Raw genomic sequence first — 26613 nt, 5'->3', positions numbered from 1 at the left:
AACAACATTATATGTGAAGATTGTGGGAATATGAACATAAATATGCTATTTTAAAACACTCAATGGTTATCTGGGGGAAAAAGCTGAACCTTACCCTATCATAAACAGCTATTTCTCTATTCCTGAAGCACCGAATGATGACATATGGGAGATTTTGTGTTTACACAAAAGCTCCATATTCCAGAGGTGTCACAAAGTTGACTCTAAATGTCTTGGTTTCAGCACCGAGGACAGCTCCTCTAATAAAATGTGGGGAAACCAGGGTTCTTGTCTTTCTTATTTGAGTACCATCAAATATGTAAAGCCTGCTGTTTATTAACAATACAGAGCTTGATCGTGTTAACTTACAGACAAAGCTCAACATCAGGATGCGCATAACAAGAGAGTTCAAGTCATGACTCAGCAGCCGCTTCCATTAGTTCCTCTAATATAAGTAGCCACAGTGTCTTCCTCTTATCCTGCAACACTAACAACCATCGTTCATAATTAATCTGCCAGTTAATAATAGGTAAGTTGAGTAAAGTTATATAAAAATACTTACACAATTTTCTTACTTTAATAAACAGAGGAATATTCATAGATGCCTCGCATGGTCAGTTCACCAGCTGAATTATCTTTAAAACACAGCTTCTCATAATTCAACACCTAATGCTGTGGCGTGACTGGCTACTGTGTGAATGTTTGTTCAAACCAATAAATATCACATTAACTAACTACTGGAAATAGGTGATGGTGCACAACACCACATCCGCGAAGGCTGCTTTATTGATTCGGCTCCAGTTGTTGTTTGTGCTTGACTTGTTTGGAGGGTATTCTGCTGTTTTTGCTTAAGTTGTCTTTTCTTTGCATGGTTGTGGTTAATGCGATAAAGTGAAGGAACTATCAGGCATTTCATAAAATTTGAAAGATTTATCAGTTTGGATTGGGTTAGTTTTCTGAGTGTGTTCAGCCTGTGAGAGTGCATCGCTTCATGACACAGAGAGGGCCAGAAATATGCTTACCCTGTGTCATAAATCAAGCAGAATCAGCGTCTTTCCTGATATGTGATATCCATAACATGTAGCAACACTGTCAATGTCTGGACATCAGATTTTAGACATGGTTTCTCTTCTCTTCTATTCAATTCAATTCAATTCAATTCAATTCAATTCAATTCAATTTTATTTATATAGCGCCAAATCACAACAAAAGTCGCCTTAAGGCGCTTCATAGATACAGAGAAAAACCCAACAATCATATGACCCCCTATGAGCAAGCGCTTTGGCGACAGTGGGAAGGAAAAACTCCCTTTTAACAGGAAGAAACCAGGCTCAGGGAGGGGCAGCCATCTGCTGCGACCGGTTGGGGTGAGAGAAGGAAGACAGGATAAAAGACATGCTGTGGAAGAGAGACAGAGATTAATAACAGATATGATTCAATGCAGAGAGGTCTGTTAACACATAGTGAGTGAGAAAGGTGACTGGAAAGGAAAAACTCAATGCATCATGGGAATCCCCCGGCAGCCTACATCTATTGTTCTCATATGCATAGCATCAGATTTTTCTCCTTTATTACTTTATTATTACATCTTTTTCTCTATCAGATTGCAGAGTTGTACACATGGCCCTATACTGCCCTTTGTTTGCGTGTGTTGGGATTAAACAAGCGCCTTTAATCATCTTCTACTCTTTCGTCCTGACAGGTTCTACTGGGACTTCACCATGTTAATGTTCATGGTTGGCAACCTGATCATCATCCCTGTAGGCATCACCTTCTTTAAAGATGAGACCACCACACCCTGGATCATCTTCAATGTGGTCTCTGACACCTTCTTCCTCATGGACCTAGTACTCAACTTTAGGACTGGTATCGTGTTCGAGGACAACACCGAGATCATCCTCGACCCCAAGAAGATCAAGAAGAAGTACCTGAAGAGCTGGTTTGTGGTGGACTTCATCTCCTCCATACCTGTGGATTATATCTTCCTCATCGTGGAGAAGGGGATTGACTCAGAGGTGTACAAAACTGCACGGGCACTCCGCATTGTCCGCTTCACGAAGATCCTCAGTCTGCTGCGTCTGCTGAGGCTGTCTAGACTCATCCGTTACATCCATCAGTGGGAGGAGGTATGCTGAGTTACAGCATTTCTATACGAACTGGAACGTTTTGTTCAGTATTGAAGTTTAGCTTGGATAAGTACTGGATAAAGTAAGTATATGGGACCAGATGGGGTGCTAATGCACAGTTTATGTAACACTTTTATATAAACAGATAATACTGAAAGGAAACACATAACTTCCACACTGAACATCTCTATTTTAGATTTTTACTCCGTGGTTCTCAAACTTTGTAAGGCTAGGGGTCGCTCACAGGGAATCCACTTTTACAAGGACTATCTCATGATCCTGAAATAGATCAAGCATATTTCTGACTACCATTTGGTCCTACCTACTTTTTAAAACTGTTCAAATAAACCCTTAATCAATACTAAATACTTGATGCATGTGATGTGTCACATCCTGGGTTTCTACTGGTCCAAACATAATGTAGGTCAGTCTGTTTTTCATATCATTTTCTCATCATATGCATCCCCTGTGGTATAAGGTCTTTTTTTTTTGTTACTGAAATCTTACAGAGGAAGACTTTTTTCCCAAAAGCATCAAAAGAAAATATTACGTTTTTAACTTGTTCATACAATTATGTCCATCCATCCATCCATCTTCATCCGCTTTATCCGAGGCCGGGTCGCGGGGGCAGCAGCCTAAGCAGAGAAGCCCAGACCTCCCTCTCCCCAGCCACCTCCTCCAGCTTATCCGGGGTAACACCAAGGCGTTCCCAGGCCAGCCGAGAGATATAATCTCTCCAGCGCGTCCTGGGTCTGCCCCGGGGCCTCCTCCCGGTGGGACATGCCCGGAACACCTCACCTAGGAGGCGCCCAGGAGGCATCCTTGTCAGATGCCCGAACCACCTCAGCTGGCTCCTTTCGATGTGGAGCAGCAGCGGCTCTACTCTGAGCCCCTCCCGGATGGCCGAACTTCTCACCCTACCCATACAATTATGTATGTTTTTTAAATGAACTACTACTGCTGCATAGCTTTAATGTCTAAGAAAACCTCATTAGCATCACGTTTGCTACACCTGACAGACACCACAGCTGCAATGATTATTGCTGTAATGCAGAAGTTAGTCAATTATGACCAGATGATCTGCTAACTATTACCCCTCCACTTTCAAATGTGCTCATTAATAATGAGAAACGAATCTAACTGGGCTCTAATTAAGAATTGTGCAGCAGTTTCCAGTGCAGTGGCTTGTTCTGTCAGTAAAAGTCATTCTAGTATCACAGGAGAAGACACAAAAAATTAGGTGTAGCGTTTTCTACTGCAGCAAGCCAAGATGAGCGGATTATAGGTCATCTTACTTGATCATCACATTGTTGATGCATTTAAAACTGTATGAAAGAGAAAAACTTTCCACATAGTAAAAAATGTTTTGTTGCAGCATTTCAACCAATTAAGGCATCAAACAGCTGCAACCACACGCTGAAAGACCTGCTAATGCAAACACACTTGCATCTCTAATTGCATCAGGAAATAATGTTCTAGAGAAAAGTGCATTATCATCCATCATATGGCCCCATTTTACATAAACACAGCATTCCACAGCTTGGACTGTGTGTGTGCTTCTTTGTGCTTCCTTATTTGGCCTAAACAAGCATCTTCCAATCAGAAGTGTCCCCTCACTCTGAAAATAACCACCGCTCCTCTGATTACACAGTGGTAATTTGGGTTTAATGAAAACCCTAATTACTCATTCAAACACACAGATGTGTACACACACAGAAACACACACCCGCGAGTGCTCCTTTGCTTCAACTTGGCCCTGCCCTGATCCTCTTAGTTCAGCTGAGCTCTGCTCTGCTCTGCCTGATCCAAACAGGGGGAACTGTTTGCCTCTTCTGCCCAGCTCAGCTCAGCTCGGCTTAAGTCCGCTCGCTGCAGCACTGTTTCCTAAAAGCTTGTCTTAGTATTGTGATGATTTCACCATATAGATCTATAGAATGCCTGTTCAGAGGTGAGGTGAGCACTGGGTAACAGTCGTGCTAAAAAACAATTTATTTGAAATGATCTCAGAATAAATCGCTTATGCATCTATGTTGGTGATACAGAAGCAGGGGAAAGCAATTTGCTGAAGCAGGAAGCTTGCGTTGATGCCTTTTTCATGAGCTCGACAATGATGGGGAATGGACAAGAGCAAATGCACAAGCGTCGGGGATGGAAGGATAAAAAGGTTCATATCCGTCATACGCACTAGTTTTACTCTAAGGGCATTTTAGCAGTCTGACAGAAAGAAGCAGCAAATAGTTTATCTGTGTTTTTCAGGCTGTGACTTGTAGTCACAGTACTATGCTTTGACCCAGATTGTGGCGTGACAGTGACACATGGCCAGGTGCTGTTCTGGTGTTGGGGGGAACATTAGTCCTAGCTCATTAATCATAATGGGAACGCTTTCTAATCGCAGGGCAGGGCCTCACAGCATGTTTCCCTTTCTGCGTCTTCTAAATGACCCAAGGCCATTAGCCATTACAGGATATACACAAAATGTGCAAAGAAAGTAGTTTCTTTTGTTGATTTTGATTTAATTACATATGGACCCAAAGCAGGCCTGGGGAAGGGATCAAAACTAAATTACTGTAAAGAAGAAAAAATGAATATTTATCAAAAGATTGAAACAACCAAGTGCTGATGACATGTTACAAACTGGATAAGGAAAATGTGATGTGCAGCATACTGTCACGGCGAATGAGAAGAGCCGTGTGGAAAAGGAAAAAGAGGATCCAAACGCAGGCAGCCGTGAAGGTGTGAAGGTGATTTATTGAACACGAAATATAGAAAGGCAAACGGCGAAACGGAAAACTAAACTATACTGGGACAACTAAACTACAGAGCATGAACAAGAACATGAACATAAAGGAAGGAAGGAAGATGATGGTACATGATGGTGACGACAGGGAACACACGGATGAAACATGGTGGGAACGCAGACGGACCAGCAACTACGATGACAGAGGACACGACTTAAATACACCCAGAGAAACATGGGAATTACACACAGGTGGTGGACACAGCTGGGAATAATCAACAAGACGAGACAGAGGGAAAACTGAACACACTCACATGATACGCAAACCTTCACAATAAAACAGGAAACGAGAACACTACACCAAGACGCAGACCTGGGAGACAGACAGACAGAATGACACATGGAACCTGAACTAAACTAAATGTGAGATACAACCGAGAACAAATCCTTAACATGAATAAACAGAAACCTAGAATTCTAATAATAATAATCCTCATAGTGCCCAAAACCACGACAATTATTCAAAAATAAACTAACAATCCAAAACTCAAAATACTGGGTCGAAACTGACCCAGAACCATGACACATACAGCTGAAATGCTACATATTTCTGAAGAAATTGTTTTGCACAATTTATAAATTACATTTAGGATGAATTTAAATAAACTTTGATACAATTGCCATTATCCATCCAAACACAAATCATATGAAAAGTCCAAGAGCTATTTAAACTAGGATCATGCACATTAACAACTGGGGTATAACATGTGTCAGTTTTTCATATTCATGTGACTTGTATGTTTAGGACAGCAGGGTCTCTGAGGTGTAGAGATGTGTGACAGCATGCCCTGACCCTGCTGCTCCCAAACTGTAAATTCTAAACAGAGGCTGCTCCTTCATGCAATCACACGCACACACAAAGGCCTAGTTCATATTTAAGATGAATTTCTCAAGATCTAATCCCCACATACTTGTAAACCCACCTATACACAAACACACACAAAAACACACACGAACCACGATAATTCGGCCTGGCAGATAGCCAGCCAAGCCATAGTGAGCGGTGTTTACAAGGCTGTGACCGCATCACCAGCTCCACGCAAATTAGCCTTCTTACCTGGGGTGAGCAATCTTAAGAAACAGCAGCGAGAGCCTGGCCCGGGCTGCTGATCAAAGCTTCATCAGCATCTAATGAGGTTTTATCATGAATGCACATTGCATGCCCTGTGGTCTCACACCTGGTTATAATGGAAAACCTCAGCCTGGGAATGCGAAGCACATTTTTTGCTGTTTATAAGTTACTAAAAAACTGGTCAAAGTTATACCATCTGTTATCATAGTTCATTAAATTGTTCAAATTTTATATAACAATAAATTTCGTTGTTAACAGACAAGTTTCCTATAAATAAACTGAGATATCAAATCCTAAAGTTCTTCCTCACAGGTCGTCATGTTACCTAAAGCTGCCCTAATTGATATTTGTATATTAGCAAGAGATGAATAACAACCTCTGGTGTGAAAGGTTCCTGTATAAGTATGAAACTCACAAAAAATTTTCTCCAAACTTCCTTTCAGTTTGTGGATATTGTAGCAACCTCTCCATTGCAAGAACATGGGCAGCTTAACTAGACTTTGAGCTGCATGCCATGGAGGGAGAGAGTGAGATGTTTAATAACAGAGATGTTTCATTGTCAACCAACTTATCAACAGAAAATTTATAAATATAATGTTAATAATATTAATAACAATACAAATATCTGGCGAACGATTCCCTGCCAGACAGATATATTGTGTGATAGATAGCATGTGGTATGAAAGATTGTCTGTATCCTTCCTTGTGGCAGCAGAGCTCAATCAGTTTATTAGAGAAGTTGCTTTGCTACCTGCCCAGTAAGTATTGCTCATAATGGGCAGGATTGTCTGTGATGGAGAGCAGTTTGGTCAGTCACCTCTTCTCCATCACAGCTTCAGAAGTGCTATATTTTACTATAATAATTCACTCCCACTGCTTTCACATTACTGTGTTCAGGTAAACCTCTGAGGTTAGCACATAACTAGCATTTAAAACATGGCTAAATGTGAATATTAATTTGCCAGCGTCAACAAAAAAACTGCATATGAAAACTATGTTGAATCTGCTAAATTTCCAAGAGTATGATTTGTTTCCTTAAAAAATATAATATAATAATTGTCCTACAGAGTGGATCAGGATTTGCAACTGTGCAAATTGTGCACAAGTTAAAGCTATTTTATATAGTCCCCACAGCATCACTGTTGCCAGTGCTATCAGCAGAATGATAACATGCTGGATGTGCTGTTTGTCAGAGCCGACAGAGTAGTGTTTACCATTGTTTTCGATTCTCGCTCAATCGCTATAAACACCAACTTTTCATTCTGCTCACACATCAGTTCTGGCTTCATTCTGGCCTCCTCTCCAAATCTGTAACCCTCACGTCCCATCTCTCCTCCTCCTGACAGATCTTCCACATGACCTATGACCTAGCCAGTGCCGTGGTGCGAATATTCAACCTGATTGGTATGATGCTACTGCTGTGCCACTGGGATGGCTGTCTCCAGTTTCTTGTTCCCATGCTGCAGGACTTTCCATCTGACTGCTGGGTCTCCCTCAACAAGATGGTGGTAAGAAAAAAATGCTCTGTGTGTATGTTTTTGTGTTCAGTGCGATCGGAAGTTAGACAATCACAGGAAAAGTGTTCACTGCACAACTAGCGTGGTGACCAGTGTTGGTCAAGTTACTTGAAAAAAGTAATCAGTAACTAATTACTGATTACTTCCCCAAAAAAGTAATCCCGTTACTTTACTGATTACTTATTTTCAAAAGTAATTAATTACTTAGTTACTTAGTTACTTTTTAAAAACACGATTTACAACCTGAATAGGTGATAAAGCGATAGATCTTTCAGCCCAATTCTACTGTTTCTGCATAATCCATCATACAAAATGTAATCAAATGGAAAAGTCTCTTTTTAAAGCTTGTTTTATCAGTTTTAATCTTTTAACTTTATGCATCAAGCAAAAATTTTATTATATGCAACATTCTCTGACTGGAAGAAATTTGTTTAATATTTAAACCTATTTTCTGCACATTCCACATTTTTTTTGTGTGTTTACACTCAGTCTTTCAAATAGATGCAAGTAAAACACAGCAGAAAATAAATAAAGTCAAAGACTAGCGGTCCTTTTGCTCTATTTTCACCTGTAAAGCAGGAGTTGGGTAGGCGGAGGTTTACCCTGGTGCAGGTGTGCCGCAGCGGTCAGTGGAAGGATACGGCAGTTTCTCTGTGAGTTTCCCATTACGTCATAGCGCACTCGGCGCTTGCTCGGAAGTTTAGGGGTTTTTTTTGCTGTAAAAAGAAGTTTTCTTCCCACGCACAACGGGCACTAATGTTTTTGTCACTTTTTATGGAATCAAACTTAAAGTAAGGTCAGTACTTCCACGCTTTAAACGCTGCACGCTCATACTCTCTCCCGCACTCGATATATTATCCATTGTTGATCTGCACACAGCTGTTGTCGCAAACTTCACTTGCTTACGTCATTGTCATGAGACATTCTCGCAAAAAAAATCACGGTTTTAGTAACGCAGTAACGCAGCGTTCCTACGGGAAAGTAACGGTAATCTAATTACCGTTTTTGCAATAGTAATCCCTTACTTTACTCGTTGCTTGAAAAAAGTAATCGGATTACAGTAACGCGTTACTGCCCATCTCTGGTGGTGACACAGCTTATTTATTCAGACTGGAGTTCAGCTTCAATTAACCCCCCACTAGTCAAACCCAGGAGACACGCCAGTGTACGGCAAGTAGGAGGTGGATGAAAGAAAACATGCTGCTGTCACTCAGTTCATATAGCAGCTCCTGCAGTAATTTAGATGTGCTCTTCTTTCTTTCTCCTGTCAAATGTCCTGTCCTCCTTCTGGGTGGCAGGTGGCTTCTAGCTGTCTGTTTGAAGACAGACCATTAGGAGAGGTTTTCACCAAAATTACTGCTGGCATGCATGAGAAAAAATAAATAAATAAAATGAATGCATACATAAATTTAAAAAGAAATTGATAGCTAGTATTGAAACACACTATCTCCTAATCCAACTGGATAATTAATGAAAAGTAATGATTAAAGTTTTGTTCATTTTGGAAAGCACTTATTGTCTAAGCTATAAAACAAAACCTTATAACATTGACTAAAGAACAGCCTCTGTATGTCTATTTTATTTAAATTGCACGATTAATCACAAGTGTAGACAAAGAGGAGAAACACCCAAAAATACTGTCTGGGTTTTTATCATTTTGAACTTAATCCCTTTATCCAGTCTCACATGTCATTCTGCTTTGGAGATAACAGATTGGAAGGTGGTGAGTGGCAGTGGCCGGAGGCACAGACAAGTCAGAGGATACAAATACCTTTTATCATAAAACTGTATTTCACACATATATTCACGTTCACACATACAGTATGTTTGTTGGCAAACAGAAGAAGAATTGTGGTGCTTTCAAGGAAGCATTAGTGTCAATGTCAATCCTGTTTGTCCCACAAAAAAAGAGAGAAACATTAAAATTGGTTTAAATATTTAGTATGAAGTACTCAAGGGATATTTTGGATACGGCAGCTGAGATGATAAGCTTAATGAACGGCTGTGACTCTGCAATTTGTACAGTGTGCGCGCAATGTTGTTAACAGAGAGGTGATGATTGGTTTGTGAGCAGCTGTAAGTAAACTGGTGAAGCAGATTACATGCAAGCGCAGGAGGAAGAGATCTGCTCTAATGGGTGTAAATAGATTGAGTTATAGAGGACAGTTTGCATTGCAGGGGCTGACTACAGGAAGAAAACAGAAAAAATAGTCTTAATCGAATGTGTTAATTGACAACAGTCCTAGAAACCATCGAATTATCTGACAGAGCTAAAAGACGTCATTGGTTGGCTGCCGGATGCTTATTTCTCCACATAACTGTAACTGTCTTGAAGCCATTTTTTATGGGGAACATTACATCTTTTGCTCCTTCTCCTAAGGAAGTTCAGCATACCGGATAATTCCTTCTTTATGCTTTTGTCAGGCGCTGGCTGACTCTGCTGCAGCTGAGAAATGCTTGATATTCTGGGAGGAAACCTTCTAATTTTGGCACAGAGATTTTTGGCATTCAGTTCCCTGAAATACACCGTGTACTATGATGCTATGGTGTACGTGTTTACATGAATAGGTGTGTTCTGTTATGAGCGTTTGTAATCTCTAGGAACAGATGGATCTCACACCAATTGACCCTAGGGGAGATTGGTGTTACTTCTCTGTCACTCCATCCCTTGATTTCTAGTTTCATCTCTGCCCATCGTATTTCCTCTATCTCTCTTTCTTGAATGGATGGATTTGTACGTATGGAAAATTGCTTTATATGTTGCTTTTTCAGTCACTCTTTTATCCTTCATGCCCCACTTCTTCTTTCGCTGATATCTCCTTCCTTATACATTCAGTTTTCCAGAGTGACGTGTGTTGTTTAGGGCTTGTGCCTTTTTCCAAGCTCAAGCCATAATGGCAGCGAGCACACATGTGGGTGTGGCTGCCTGGTGTGCCCTGTCACTGCCATACCAGGGTAATCAAGGTCACGTCTTCTTCAGAGCTGCTTTGAGTGAGAGATGCAGCGTTAAATGATCCTCGTGCCTCCTCGGGCTGACAGGCTGCCTGCCTGCACTGGACATTTATTGGACTCCACCCTGTTTTGCTCTCTGCGTCATGCATGCACTTAGGGTTATGGAAATAGGGCGAGAAAGCCATTCCTGAGAACAACACGGGACTCGTTTCTTCAGTAGCTATTCTTATATGCATTTTTATGCACGTCCCTTTATATAGATGTGTTGTGTTTGGCTGAGATTTGTGTGCATGTGCTATATAGTACAGTATAACTAAGTGATAGTCAAAATATCCTCCTTCAGACTGTTTTTGTTTCTGCAGTGTATTCATCTCTGCTTCTTAACGCTCAATAAGGGAAAAGATACTCTCGCAGCAGACAGTGGTGTTTATTGTAAGTCGACAATCAGGCTCCTGCTGCAGAGTGATCAAGAGACCGGATGATCGTGGTCTGTTATGTAAGTGACTCTCTGTTATGTGAAAGATGACAGGTGGTTTTGTCCCATCTCCCTCGGCCTGATTGGCTGTTATATCAATGGCATTAGAATAAAGACGCTCGTTTCCTCTCGACTTCTTTCTCTGCATCAAAAACGAACTGCGTTCCTTTATAACTGGAGGAGCAGAAGAGCTGCTGTAACTGCAACAGAACACCAATTTGTGAGAACCTATTTATGCATTTGCACTGTATTGAGGCACACAGAGATGCACTTCAAGAAACATTCATGCACTTCAAGTTGATAACGAGGCCCTCCATTTATTCTGAAGTGACCGAACCGGCAAACAGGCCTGTCAGTGCATATAAAAATAATGGACAGTTACTGTGTGAGGTCTGTGTGTGGAAATGCTGCACATGTGTGTGAATAATAACTGCTGTGTATGACCTGACAGCCACTCTCAGTGCTAATTTGGTACAGATTTTTAAAGAAAAGTTAAAGTGGGTGGTGCTATTTCCCATTTCTGTAATATACTTAATATATATTGTAATATATCTATATCACGGCTAAAGCACTTCTGGATGGATGCAAACTGCATTTCGTTGCCCTGTACCTGTGCATGTGCAATGACAATAAAGTTGAATTCTATTCTATTCTATTCTATTTAGAGCAGGCAATACAACAGAGAGACTTTAAGAAACCAATTGACAAAGTTTAGCTAATTAGATGCATTTTTTAAGTCAGAGTGACTGTTGCAGCCCACAGACATGTATTTTTGTTGAAGAGGATTAAAAATTCTTGCAAGGTCAAATCAAGTTGTAGCTAGCTAAAAAATAAAAATAAAAATAGAAAAGGAAAAAACAGCCTCACAGGCTGGTTGGAGCTGCAGACTTTGTGGGCCAAGTTGCCCCGGTGAAACCAACCCCATTTTATGAAGAAAAGTTGTCTTGTCATTTTTAGCCATGTAGTAAAAAGCAGTGAATGCTCTTTGCTGCTTTACTTTATAATGAAGGCAAACTTCAGTGTAACCTGAAGTGTATCCCATAGTTGGTTAGAAATCTAAACATGGGAGGAAAAGCTTTTGAAATATGCTTAGGATGAGCAATTGTTGGAATACTTATATTTTTCTGGAAACCAATCTGCAAAAGGAGAGATGACTATAAGAAAATTGCACACCAAAATGAGACTGATTGCTCCTTTAATTCAGCTCAGTTTTTAAGATCACTATAAATAAGTAGAATATGCCTCCTATAACATCATATTGTACAATGCATGTCAGAGACTGAGAGCTGAGTTAACTAAGAAATCTCATAGGTTTGAGAATGTAGTTCCTTTTGTGGGGTGGGGAAGACTACTGTGGCCCAACCTATTTGTTAGAGTGACTAACCACAGACTTGTGTTGCTACCATGGCTAAAAAACAAAGCAGCAAAGCAAATGTCTCTTAAGAATGTCTAGAAGCCCTGCAGAATTATTCCTCCTCTGCTTTTTATTGTCAGTGTTTAAACAAACGAACTTGAAACGTGTACTTGGTCGAGAACAGAATAGATGCTTTTGGGCTTGACTCATATGGCCACAGCTTGCATCATTAACTAGACAGAATCTCTGGATGCACATGGTTGCACACAAACAGCAGTTGTGAATACTACAGCTGTGTCTCACTTTAGAGACCGGATCCTCCAAATGATACAGCCCATGCAGGTGGGGTTTGTTAGAGGACCTGATAGTCTGACTGAACCCTTATTTTTTTTCAGCAAAGACTCCGTGCGAACTTAAAGTACCTCAGAAAACATAGACTTGCATGGCTAGTTTTTCAGTTTTGCTGAATGCGAATAGATGGCAGCTGTGATCTTCTCCCGTCCACATACAATACAAACATTATATGTGTGTAGAGAGAGAGCTAAAGAGAAGAGATTAAATATTGCTTGCATAGCCAGCAAGTAAGTGGATCATTTTTATCTGTGTGGGGAGTTTTTCATTGTGAATATGGTTCTGCATCTCTCCCTCCACATATTTGTCAAAGGAGAAATTCCACTTAAAGGCTAATAAACCCAAAATCCAATAATAAGAGCTTATTGAGCAGGAAGCTTCGATCCACAGAGGCAAATTCTTCTTACAGATCATTTCAATTGGACATATAATTTACAGGCATTCATTTCACATTCAACAAAGTCAATTAAACAATACACAGGAGTATGACTTCAATAAACCAGACTGAAACATAAAATCTGAATTATTGACACATACATCACAAGCGTTCCTTTAATGGGCTATTCCTATAAATTGTAGCCGTACTAGTAGATGGCTAGTATGGCTTTGGGGGATGTCAGTCCCACCAGTTTGGTTTACACTGAATATTCATATGGATTTTAAAAACATTAAAGATATTGAATCATATTTGCTGTGCTTGTCCATCAGTTTTTTACATTTTTACACAACAAAATTGGTGACGCCAGTTTAATTTTGTGGAATAGCTGCATTTTTCCCCCGGAAACTTCAGGCTTTAATCATGGAAAATCTCTGAATATTAAAATAAAATCACAGCATGTAAGTGAAGCAAATAAGAGAAATTTCCCAACAGAAAATTAAAAAGAAAATACTGCATTTGGTTCACCCTTAGGTGATTTGCCCCACACCTGATGCTGAATGAAAAGCTTGTAGTTTAATTAAGGAAAGAAATTAAATAAAATTAGAAATTAAAACCTGTGATTTAGCGTTCATCTGATCTGGCGTCTTCCTCGTTAGTCCATCATTTATCTCTGACATGCTGAAGCTCCAGTAGGTTTATGCTTGAACGCTCTAATCAAACACATTACGCCGTGCTGTTACAGTCAGCGTTCTTAATTAATACTGTTACGTAATTCAAGCAGACACCAAAACATCTTGCAACTTTCTGGACTCGTTTGCATTTGAATAATAAATACAAACATGGACCCACTGCTTCTAAATAATGAATCTTTACATTGCTAACAAGCACTTTCATGGAGCTTTAGGCCTTGAGGCGACATTTGTTGTGATTTGGCGCTATATAAATAAAATTGAATTGAATTGAATTGAATTGAATTGAACTGAACTTTACATATTAAAGTTGTAAATGTAGGCCCTTTGAAGCAAACCAAACTCCCTCTGTCACTTGTAGACTTTCAGAGAGAGGGACTGCAGTGTGTTTAAGAGATGTTCAGCGCTCATACAGCTGAATAGATGCTGTGAGCCAAACACCTCGTACACCCAGCCGGGTGTGCCAGCATGCACATGCACCCACTATTCTATAATTACGCCATCGTGCATCATAGATGTCCCATACTCCCTTTGTGCTCTTCTCTAAATGTATTATGTACAATTAGCGATCATCTGCGTTGCTCAGTGAAGACTGATAGCGAATAAAATGAACACAAGCGCTAATTTAATTCGTCCGACCCATCTCACCCCCCACCCTCACATAGGGTGGTATCTCTGTAGAATTAGTTTATTGTGTTATTATGAAGGTTGTAATTTTCAATAGTAACAGACAGCTGTGCACTGTGTCAGTTATAATCACTTGTTATCACAAACTTGAACACGTGCTAACTGGTTGCAGCTGGTCAGTGTGTGTGTTGCTCTCGTCTCAGAGGGTTTTCTTGTTCATGCGGTCACATGCGAGCGAACAGTTCAACACTGAGGATGATTTTTCACTTTCTTTGTTCTCAAGACTGCAAAATAGCACGCATCACGAAATGCCACCTTTATCTCTAAAGCATCATATGCCTCAGAATGAGTTTTGCTGTGTGTTTAGAGGACCCACGATGCTTCTCCTAATTTTCTGTTTTCACTGTTACCTAGGAGGATTGTCACGTGTCAGCATATGTACGAGTAAACCCTGTGAGTAGGTCTGCCACAAACGATTGGACGTACAGTGTACAGCTTATTGCACCAGCATGCATCTGCTCTTATATAACTATCATTAGCTTACAGCTTTAAGTGTTTAAGGTATATGCTAACTAAAAATAAAGACAAGATGATAGTTTATTTGCAGATTGTTTCGGTGAAGTTTAATAAACTCCTTGCTATCTAAAATATAACAGGACACCGGAGTATATTCTCGAGCATCTCACACTTCTGACAATCAGTTGTCTGCTTGACGTTTATTCAGCTGTGTAAAAACTATAACTTTAATCTCAACCAAACCGATTTACTCAGGAACAAATAAAATACTACAAAAAGCCAAACAATAACATTTTTAAGTTATCTAAGTAACTTAAATATGTTTAACCTGAGTAGCGAAAGACGGCGGTGGGTTTGAAAATGATTTGCCGGGAGTCCGGTGTTGTCACGGCTCTAGTGAGCCTTTCCCCCAGCTAGCTATCGAGCTAGTGGGTAACAGACGTCTCCGAAAACGTCGGAGCGCTTTTGAAAATATGTGGTGTCTTGATAAACTGAGCAGATATTTGAGGTTTACACAGCTACATTCTCGCCTGAAAATATGTTAAACGTTTATTTTGTGACCCAGAAAGAATAATAACGGTAATATTAAAACTAACTAGCTGCCGCCATTGTTGGAAACTGAGCTGGGCTGCGCTATGAATTCTGGGACACAGCTTCTTCTTCTTCTTCTTCGGGGTTTAACGGCAGCTGGCATCCTTGTACATGCAGTGCTGCCATCTTCTGTTTCAGTTCGTTATTACACTCTTAAATTCTACTACTTATTCCTGCGTCTTTTGTGATCTTACAAAGCTTCAAACAATGCGTCGGCTATTAAATCAGTTGTCGACGATTCTGATAGTCGACGTAATCGTGACTAGTTGACTAATCGTGGCAGCCCTACCTGTGAGCCAAAACCTCAGGCATACGTTTAACTTTCATAGATTTGTGATCAAGAGTTTACATCCACTCATGATGGGCATGAATGTCAGGGTAATGTTTGGGCGCTTAACGATTTCTTTGAAGTGTTCTTTTACCAGGATGGAATAATTGAACAGCATTCATCTTTAATGACTAAAAAAAAAGAAGAATCTGGTGGACAAGTCAGACAGTTTTGGTAGCCATCAACAAGTTTCTGGCATAAATCTAGCTGGATATTTGAGCACCCCTCTTGACTGAATTGGCAGGGTTCATTCTTTGGTCGGTTTCCTGGCACTGATCTGGGTTTTAAGGATAATCCACAAGTTTTCATTAGGGTTGAGGTCGGGGCTTTGGAGAGATCATTCCAGAAGGTGGATGAGCCATTTTTAAACAACTGCAGATTTCAAGATTATCAGTTTACACACAGCAAAACTGTGTATTTGTTTGTTTACCTCCCTCTGTTTTGTCTTTCAGGTGTTGTCTGTCGTTACAAATGCAGCAGCTGATTGCTTCATCCCCGACTTTTTTCCCCACCCCCATACTTCTTCTTCTTCTGTTCCTCCACTTTCTTCTCCTATCTTTAGCCAACGTGGCCTTCACTTGTCTTGTTTACATATACCATTCTAATGTCACAGCAAACTCAGAGTCATTTGTAGTCTCGAGTGGCACCTGGTGCGGTCTTCTGCTGCATTAGCCTCTCTGCTTCAAGGTTTGACATGTTTTTATAATGAGTGGTAATTTAAGTTACACTTTCCTTCCTGTAATGTGTCCGTTCTCCTCTGTCCTATGACATAAATAAGGGTTTTTGTTCAGCGACCCACTGCTCACTGTATAACTCCTTTTTTTCAGATGATTCTGTATAAACCTTATTGTTGGTTATGATTGAAAATACCACTAAATCAGCCCTTTCTGAAATACTTCTGGTATTGCCTGTCTGGCACCAATAGCCATGCCACATGTAAATTCCATTTGATGACTTAACGCTAACCAACAAATATGCATATACATCCTACATTTGTGCTTATGTCACGTACTTGTGCGACAATCAGATCAGAAACAGAAAGCTTACCTGCAACATGAGCCATGACGCCGCCCAAATAATTTCTGGGAACACGGCATGCGCTAATTTACAGCTGGGCTTTCAGTAACAGCCACGTGGCCATAATGAAAGACAGTCAGGACATAAAATAAAATGTTCCACCCATAGATGAGTTATACTCTCACCCCTTGTGCTTGTACCAAGATAGTAACATAAAAAACTACTGCCAGTGACTGTATATTTATAGTAATGATGTCTTATAAATGTCACAATAGCATGCAGCAGTAGTAGATAAGCTATTTTATCATCAGGAGTTGTGGTATAGATCAAAAAGAAACAGGCTAGGGGCAATTTAATGATTTTAAATGTGCTCATGAACTGATGTAACCCAGGAGTATGAATGGATGACTTTGTAATTACTTATTGTATACAGTATCTTTTATGCAAATAGTGTTTATTTATATGTTTTTATTAGTTTTTTGAGCACTTTGTGTCATTAAACAAATTGTAATATCATTCAATGTCAATATCAATATATTTATATTGCAGTGGAGCTCTGTCGGTTGAAATACAGTGTGTACTGTATATTAATGTACACCTTGGGGCTCCCTGCTCCTGCTGCTTATTCACCAGCAATGTGGCCCACATGCTGATGGCCGCTCCACGTCTGTTCGCCACCTGTGGCAGTTGGGGAGACTTATGCTTAATTTATGCTAGCCTGGTTGTGTCCATTTGCAGAGGTATTTGCCTATGAAGCGCTTACGAGAGGGGTTTTCAGCAACTGCAACCGTGCTCCTGCGCAGTCCTCCAAAATCCCTTGAAACGGATGATGCTGTGTTGCAGTCAAATGCTGATTGGTTAGAGGGAAGAGGGAAGGGAGCAAAAGGAGAAACCATTAAGGATGAAATTAAAAAATCTGCATTTACAGCACAGACAGTCGTTGCAGTGGACACTTTATTGTTCCCAACACTTGATTTCACTTTGATGGACCAACAGAACAAACCATAGCAGACAAGTTGTAGCATATATATGTGACACTGGGGGCAGTCACTGCAGGAAGATGACCAGTCTGCTCACAGACTGCCTACACACTACCTCCATAATTTGTCAATTAGTCTCAAACTCTGCACTTACATATATTCTCAGGGTTTGCAGATAATATTTGTTATTTTAATGCGCTTAATGATTAATGTTTACGAATTAAAGTAAAGGAAGTATTGTAGTTGGAAGGTGGTATTGTGTAGAAATAACAAAGCTGACATAGTGATGGTTCTTAGAACTGCTGCTTTTAGTATTTTGCATAAGATTATACAGCTCTGATTATTTCCCTAAACAAATTCAGCAGGCCGAGTGACACAAGGGCACAAGAGTTTCTGGTAAACCCCATCCCTTGAGACCAAGTGCCTTTGAAATTCCATCTTCTTTATTTGCATTCCTCCAAATCACCTTTAAAATGCTAAATTATAAAGACCTGACAGCATTCCTTCTCCAGTACATCCTTTTTTACCTCTTCCAAAACTAGCAGAACTTGAATCTTAAATTTAATGCAAATGCCAGAGAAAAATATGTGTAGTCAATCAGTGGCTGACAGCTTGAGGAGCTGCAGAAGAAACACACACATGTGTGTATGTGTGAGAATACAACCATTTGAGGGGAGGATGTGAGGGTTAGTAGTGGCTGTGGAGGGCTTTCTAATGAACCCTAAGGTAGAATGAGTGTGCCAGAACCAATCAAAGACACACTGGAGAAAGTAGATGTACGAGCTCCTCATTAACCAAACACCGTGTTCCCATCTTCTTCTGCGTAGCCAAGGTGAGAGGATGTTTTTCAACGATGATGATTAGGCTAAACCTGAAACAATCACCACACGTGGAACCACAGACCACAGGAATGTCTTACTCTTTAGACGACTCATTCTTGAATTCAGTCTCTCTTGCATCAGTCTAATGTGTATGAACAGTATATCTTCAGCAAAGAAGATAAGAAGAGAGTTTCAGGTGTCAAAGCCAAAGCATGAAACCAAAAATATGAAAGTGGAAGTTATTCTATTTACTCTGACACCATGATAAAAAGGCAGGCAGCTGCTGACTGGTTAATTTGAACATATACAGGTTCAAATTGAACATGCTCTGCTGTCTGCAAGGTCTATCAGCTAACCAAATGCACCCTGACAAGTGACAAATTTTAAGTATAAGTGGAAAAATTGACAATGTACTCTCGTATTTGCGAGGAACGTTTGCTAGCTAAAAGAAAGCTAGCTAACAACTTTAACTTTAGCAACTTTACTATGCTAAACTATGATTAAAACCATCAAATTTAAAGTGTACAAATATAACTTGTAATTAATCTATTTAGAATTCAATGCTTAGTTAACTCACCGAACACAGTCTAGGGGAAACACACCTCTACTCCCACAAAGTGATAAGAATGCAGACAACTGCCATGCCTGTGATGATACGAACATGCTACGGGGTTACCCTCTGCTGTATGCATGGTCTCATACACACCTATGGCTAACCAAAGTAACCACCAGAGTGACAGATTTAATTGACAGATTTCATTGATAACAGGAAAAAATACAAACGCTCTTACTTTTATAGAGTAACAACTAGCATAACACAGAGTGTCAATTCACATCATGTAGCTGCCATTGTCAGACTAAACTTATGCAGTAAATTCCTGTAACTAGTACATATTTATAAAAGACTATAAAACAAGAAACTTACCAGGTAGTGGTGCCAACCTCTGTTTTTTTCTGTTTCTTCTTTTTTTTATGGCAGTTGTATTTTTTCGTTATGGTCCAGTTATGGTCCAGTTATGGGCGGTTCAAACACGAAGGATGTTCAAACTCACTTTTACATGTTACACAAATTTTATATTTTCTGTTGTTGATTGATGACAAAAGTATTTTGTTCAATATACTCAAACATTTAAGTTAAGGAGGTGTTTATTAATATCTGTGTTGCACTGACTTTTAACATCAATTAGTCAACTCACTGAAACGTGTACATGTAGACAACTTACTTTTTTAAGTAGAAAAATGTTTTTTTGTTAAGTTCTACCTACAAACACCATGAATATTTTTTAGAGTGTAGGATCTTGATTTCTCTTATTTCTTTCCAATCTCTTCAATATTTGTTTCTTTAACTTATATTTTGTTTACTAAACTGATTCTTACCCTCATATCTCTTTCTACAGAACGACACATGGGGCGAGCTGTACTCCTTTGCCCTCTTTAAAGCCATGAGCCACATGCTGTGCATTGGATATGGAAGACAAGCCCCAGAGAGCATGTCGGACATCTGGCTGACCATGCTCAGTATGATTGTAGGAGCCACCTGCTATGCCATGTTCATCGGCCATGCCACCGCGCTCATCCAGTCACTTGACTCATCTAGACGTCAGTACCAGGAAAAGGTAGGGCTCTGACTCACCGTTGGTGTATCACCATTTAAAAAAGGAAAATCTGGAATTCAGGTGAAGCAGACATGTTCGGGACAGTTAGTTAAAGCTGGTATTAATATTAATATTTTAACAAAAGTATTGTTTTCTTGTTTGTAATGCCTCTGTTTGATTACTGCACGAAAGGTGAGACACTAGATGTTTTACTCATGTGTGGATGGAGGCGCAAAAGTGAGATAAAAATGCATATTGTAGTCCTAGGATAGATAAATGTTTCCCAGCGTGTTTGCCAAATCAGCTTGGTGATGATTTATAATGACGATTCTGACCCCCTCAAAACAGCTACTTTTTTGCGAGTTCACAAAAAAATAGTTTTGCTTTTTATTTCCCTTGATATTCGATCTGAGGCATCGTATTTTCAGGACTTTAAAACATTTTATTTTATGTCTTTTAAAATCAATAATCCTCCAACCACACTGTCTGCACTCATCTTTGGAACAGTTTCTCCCTTCTGGGGAAATAATCTGCCTGAGAACAGTGGACTGTGTTTTTGTGGATTATCCTGGATTACTGGGACCCCTTTTCTGGAAAGGATTGCTGATGATATTTTTTTTCTTAAATTCAATTTATCCCAGGTGTTAGCAACACAAGCAAAATTTAATTTAGTTCCACTTTACCAGTGTGGTAAATCTAACAGCATAACTGAGTTAGCAAGTTGTACTGCAAGCGATACTGTAATTATTTAGTATTTTGTTGAAATAAACAACAAAAAAATAAGGGGGTTGAGTTTATCACAGTCTATCTTTAGCTCACTGGTGGCATAGATCAGGGGGTCCCTCTGTTCCTTTCTGATAAAAAGAAGAAATAAAAATTTGCAGTTTGTGCCTTACAACAACATGGATAAGGTTATCACATAGTAATGAACAGAGATGGGTCGCTCGTTTGGCTCCAACCTATTTTGATAGGAACAGCTTCTGCTCTATCAGTTCGATATTCATGGGTTCAGCTCACTGGGCTTCAGCCAGTCTGTCGTCTCTGTACAACAGCAGATCAAAGCTTTAGGTCTCTGCAGACCGTGTAGAGGAGCTTGCTGCTGCTTTTTCTTAATGGTGACAGTGTCATTGGTGCTCTGTGTCTTGTTAGTTTCCTTAGATACTGGGTGATGTGAAGATGTCTCATGCTATCTGATCCCATACCGATCCATACAGATATGATAAACTGCAAACATTGCACGGTCACAGAATTGACCCTATTTAGTAAAATAGGGCGATCGTAGCTCAAGAGTTGGGAGGTTGCCTTGTAATCGGAAGGTTGCCGGTTCGAGCCCCGGCTCTGACAGTCTCGGTCGTTGTGTCCTTGGGCAAGACACTTCACCCGTTACCTACTGGTGGTGGTCAGAGGGCCCGGTGGCGCCAGTGTCCGGCAGCCTCGCCTCTGTCAGTGCGGCCCAGGGTGGCTGTGGCTACAATGTAGCTGCCATCACCAGTGTGTGAATGTGTGTGTGAATGGGTGGATGACTGGATGTGTAAAGTGCTTTGGGATCCTTATACAATACAGGCCATTTACCAAAAGTGAAACAATGAATTATAATAAAGAAATGATCAACAGTTTTATTCCCTTATTAAGTGTTTGGTAACTTTGTTAAGTGTATCAAATTAAATTAAATTATTTACTCACTTTATTAATTGATCATTAGCAAGTGCGAGGATCTCTATAAACACAGAAGTTTTGGCTGTTCTGAAGAATTCAGACATGTTGACACAAAGTGATGGAGGAAAGATAATAATAATAATCTTAAAGAATCTGTTATCGCTGCTGCTGCTCATCAATATGGATTGTGTTGCAAGGCCATTGCCAATTCTGAAGCTAATTACTCTACAATGGGAAAACATTCAACACAGCTGCCTTCAGGAGTGGACTCCCTAGGAAATTCAACCTACGCCCAAGTGCCAAAAGCCCAAGAGCTCGGACCCTACAAGCCTTACTTAGCGTGTTTGACGTTACAGTTCATAACAGTACAATTACAATTCATATGTTAAGCACACTGAGTTGGCGTATAATGAAATATGTATTGCATGAATAAAATTACCATTGCCAACAAGGCTGAACAAGTATAACTTAGCAACTTAGTTCCTCCTACGCCGGGCGGCGCATCGGGCAGCTAGTGATCTCCATCGATGTCGGTCAGCAGCGACTGTGTCAGCTTCATCCCAGGCAATGTCGACAGTTCTCAGATCGTCCATGTATGTTCGACGCCATGTGGTCTTTGGTCGGCCTTGCTTTCGCTTGCCAGTGCGTGGACGCCATGTCATGGCAATCTTAGCTGGGCGATGAGTGGGTAGGCGTAAAATATGGCCCGCAAAGCGGAAGCGCCTTTCTGCAACAACATCGGCTAATGGGCGGGTGCCTGCTCTTCGTAGGACCTCCTCATTTGTTATCCGGTCCCGGTAGGAAATTCTCAGGATTCGCTGCAGGCCACGTTGTTGAAGCACGTTCAGTTGTTGAATAATTGCACTTGTCGAGCGCCAGGTTTCACTAGCGTAAAGTGCAGTAGGGAAGACGATAGAGTTCAATAGTCTGATCTTGACCCTAACATTCTGAACAAGTATAAATGATTATTATTATTAGGAAGGGTTTCCAGGAGAAAGCACAGCTTATATTTGTAAAGCATCATCTGAACTAACCACAACACTTCTAGAACAACGTCGTTTGTACAGACAAGACTAACGAGGCCATAACGCACACCTCTCTGTTTGGCAAAAACCAAACATAGCATATCAAACATTAAAAAAACAAGTGCAGCTATGGCCTAGACCTTAGCAAAATTGAAATGCTGTGGTAGAGAGCTGTGCATAAATGAATGCTCACAAACCTAGATAAAAGTTGGGTACAATGATCCTGAGTCACGGCTGCTTCTGTATTTTGGCTCAGTGCTTTGTTAAATAAATAATGAGATGGTGAAACATATTGCATGTTTTTGTTCATCTCGTTTATTTCCTTTTAAGACGTGGTAAGCACTGTCTGCACATTTCTCTTTAGGAGACAAAAACATTAAAGCAACACTGCTATGAAACTGACCCTTAGTGATTTTTCCACTAGCTACATCTGGACTTGTACCTCCTATCAGCCCGAGCCAGCTGCAACATTAGCACAATGCCAACAATTGCTTTAAAGCTACTTACTGAAGCAAGCACATATAGTTTGCTAAAAGTAGTGATAAAACATTTAAATACTTAAGAGAGAGGTTAGAGATTTAAAACAGGTAAACACTGCTCACATAATCCATAAAACTACTTATAGATATAAATATTGGTTGAAATACTGTTCATCTGACAGGGATATGCTGTAAAGAAAGAAAAGCACTGATGACCACTTTCCCATTAACACAACATCCTCCTCTTATCTCACACTTACTGTCTCTATTTATGATCCAAATTATAAACAGACCAATAATCAAACAATATATGTCAGCTCTGATAAAAGCAGAAAAATGCCAGCATGTCAAACTCCATCCCGCAGTAAACAGATCCACATCTCTCTTTGGTCAGTGCATGCAAACAGGAGAAGATGCTTAGTGCGGAAGTTATGACATTTCTGTCTTGACACAGCATGCAAAAGCTAACTGTTGACTTTGTGGAATGTCAATAGAAGTTCATGCTGTTGCTAGCATTTAGACTATCCTACAAAAAAGAATCTGTTTTGTCAGCTTGGCGTGTTTCAGCTCATAGCTCTGTCTCCAGCCTGTTATCTGTTGGCAGGACGTATTATGAACCGCTGTGATGCACTGTTTAGTTCAGTGGTTAATGATGAACAAACAGTCACGAGTGACTGGATGTTGGAGAAGTTGGCTCGGTCCAGCCTTGCACTGTTTAGCTGTGCTGTTTATTATTTCACTGTTCTGCATCATGGAAGAATTGTGGATCTGAAAGACGGCAGGAACTGAAGCTACGGACGTCACAGCATTAATAAAGCACAGAAACATATAACTGACACAAAGCAGACTGCAGCATGGAGTCAGACTCTCATTTCCCCTTTCTGTTTTTTTTCCCCAGTATCTCTTGAGTTGCTGTTAGAGAAAGGGCTGTAATCTGTGTTTAATGCAACATGGCCTTATTTAGATTTATGGCATTAATGAAAAACGGCCCAACTGAAACCCAGTCACAATAGAGTAGCATGTATATGTCTACCAAATAAGCTCAGTAAAGGGTGAAAAAAGTTGAAGGTGGTCGAAGATGTGTTGAGGTACAAATGGGAGTGGTGTAGTAAAAAAAAAATGCAAAGCAAATTCAATTGAAATCACCTTTCTGGCTTTTTGCTAACAGACAAACATGGGCAGAATCAACATAACCTCCTTTGAAGAGGTAGTATAATGACAACAAAAGTGAGAAACGTTGAAAATAGCAATTGCCCAAATGTAGTTCACAAAATTCATAACAAGCAAGCAGAAAGGGCAAAAATTAAATAATGAAAAAGACAAATTAATAAAGAATAAAATGCAGCTGGGAAATAAAAATAGAAAACATGATCAAAAGGAAAAACAACTCCGTGAAATGAAATTCGATTTTTTTTTAAATGCATGGGTAAGCATCGCAAGGTTAAAAGTTGGCAAGATCAAAAGGCAATTACATAAAAGCAAGTCTACGGGAGTGTATTTTGAGAAGTGGATTTAAAAGACGGTGCTGAATTAGTGATGGATTACTTTGAGTGGGGCAGTCTACAGATCTAAGGTTGCTGGGTGCAAATGGCAACTACAAAGTACTTTTAATGATAACCGCTCACAGCAAAGACTATAGATCCAGAGAGCCATTGCTTCTGTCAGGATGTTTGAATTCAATTTTTAAAAGATTAATTTTGGTTTAAATTTAGTGTATCTGCCTATTTCTTTTCATAACTTCACTGAGGTGAACTTCTGGCCACGTGATAGTCACATGATGATAGTCCGTCATGTGTTTGCAGTACGCAGTATGCAATACAAACTCCCCGTTTAATCATTTTAACATAAAAAAGCATCTAACTCTTGGGATGAACCAGTGTTGTGTCTACACATAACAGACAGCTTAGCAAAGAATTAACTAGATGCATCTGGAGGGCGAGGTCAGAGGAGAAGTCCAACAGTGAGTGTCATCTGTAAAACACGGTGGAGGCCGTGTCATGTTTGGGGGCTGCATTTCATCTAGAGGCTTTAGAGATATTGCCAATGTAACTCTGAATGTGCAAATGTACCATCTTTCTTTGATCCACCATGCATTACCGTCTGGAATATGCCTGCTGCGCCTTCATTTTTCTCGAACACACTACCAGTGTCGTAAAGTCATACATAGGGATGGGTATCGTTTAGGTTTTATCTGACACCGGTGCCAAACCGGTACTTTTGAAACGGTGCCGGTGCTTAAAGAATGGAGAACACAAAATTGGTCCAAAAACCTCACATGTTTAACTGTTTTCCACCTTTTCTTTGGTCATTTTAGCCTTTTTGGCCAGGGTGAAGGGAGTATCTGCCATCACACAAGAAGACAGCCGCATGTAGCTATGATGGTGTTTGCTAGTTCACCTTACATGCATTAATTTAATAACGTGGTTAGCCTACTCAACGTAAATTACACACGAACAACATTAAGCTACTCACGCAGAGAAGAACGGCTGCTGCTGCCATCATCATCCACATCATTTCTGCTACACTGGCAGGGCTAGGGGCCAGGACTCTCCTCTTCGGGTTTTTGGTGGATGTTGCAAACTCCAAACAGGCACCACACCCGCAGTAGATGTGCACGGTGTGAGGTCTCGCAGCAAGCTATCAAATACGGCGCATTTCTCGGCTTAAAAAAAAAACGCTATGCATCGCCAAGTGTTTCATCGGATTTGAGGTGTTACCTCCTTTGACAGTATCACAGTATCACCTTAAAGCACTTGTTGCAGGCTGCTGAGTTTGCATCTTTTGCTGTGAAGTACAGCCAGACTTTTGACCGCTTCGCCTTGGGCATTTTTAATCTGTAGCTCTGCTCTAAAAGAACGTACGTACCTGGACCCGCCTACTATCCTCGGAAACGTAAAATGATTGGCTAGAATCTAAAGTGTATCACAGCTCAGGAAAAAAAAAAGCACCGAAATGTGCGCTGCTTTTCGGTCTGGTTACTACCGTTTATGTCAGACAGGTACCCATCCCTAGTCATACACAATGGAACACTATCAGTCATGGACTGGCCTTCCAGGAGCCCACACTTCAACTTTATAGAAATAACGTGGGATCATGACAGAGAACGGAACAAATTGCAGCCAACATCCTAAGAGCTTTTAGACTGTGTTGAAGAATAAAGGTGGTCAGACCAAACATGGACTTTCATGTTTGTTATAAGAATTGTGCAAACCAAATACTGTATTTGTGTTTGCTTGTATTTCAGTGTATCACTGGACTCATTGACCATTGTTCTTGCAAAATATAAC

At 40.2% G+C, this 26613-nt stretch overlaps 1 protein-coding gene across 1 annotated transcript in view; it reads left to right on the top strand.

Annotated features, from left to right (window-relative positions):
- hcn2b (hyperpolarization activated cyclic nucleotide-gated potassium channel 2b) overlaps nucleotides 1–26613 on the top strand; it is a 45091-nt gene that overhangs the window by 1083 nt on the left and 17395 nt on the right. Inside the window, exons 2-4 of the mRNA XM_087836297.1 lie at nucleotides 1682–2105; nucleotides 7321–7482; nucleotides 19969–20187. Coding sequence (XP_087692423.1) covers nucleotides 1682–2105; nucleotides 7321–7482; nucleotides 19969–20187 — 805 coding nt within the window. The remainder of the gene's footprint in view (nucleotides 1–1681; nucleotides 2106–7320; nucleotides 7483–19968; nucleotides 20188–26613) is intronic.

The sequence above is a fragment of the Neolamprologus brichardi genome, chromosome 23, assembly GCF_056152115.1.
Source record: "Neolamprologus brichardi isolate AB-2024 chromosome 23, ASM5615211v1, whole genome shotgun sequence".
Classification (NCBI taxonomy): domain Eukaryota; kingdom Metazoa; phylum Chordata; class Actinopteri; order Cichliformes; family Cichlidae; genus Neolamprologus; species Neolamprologus brichardi.
This window is presented reverse-complemented; position numbering and strand designations above follow the sequence as displayed.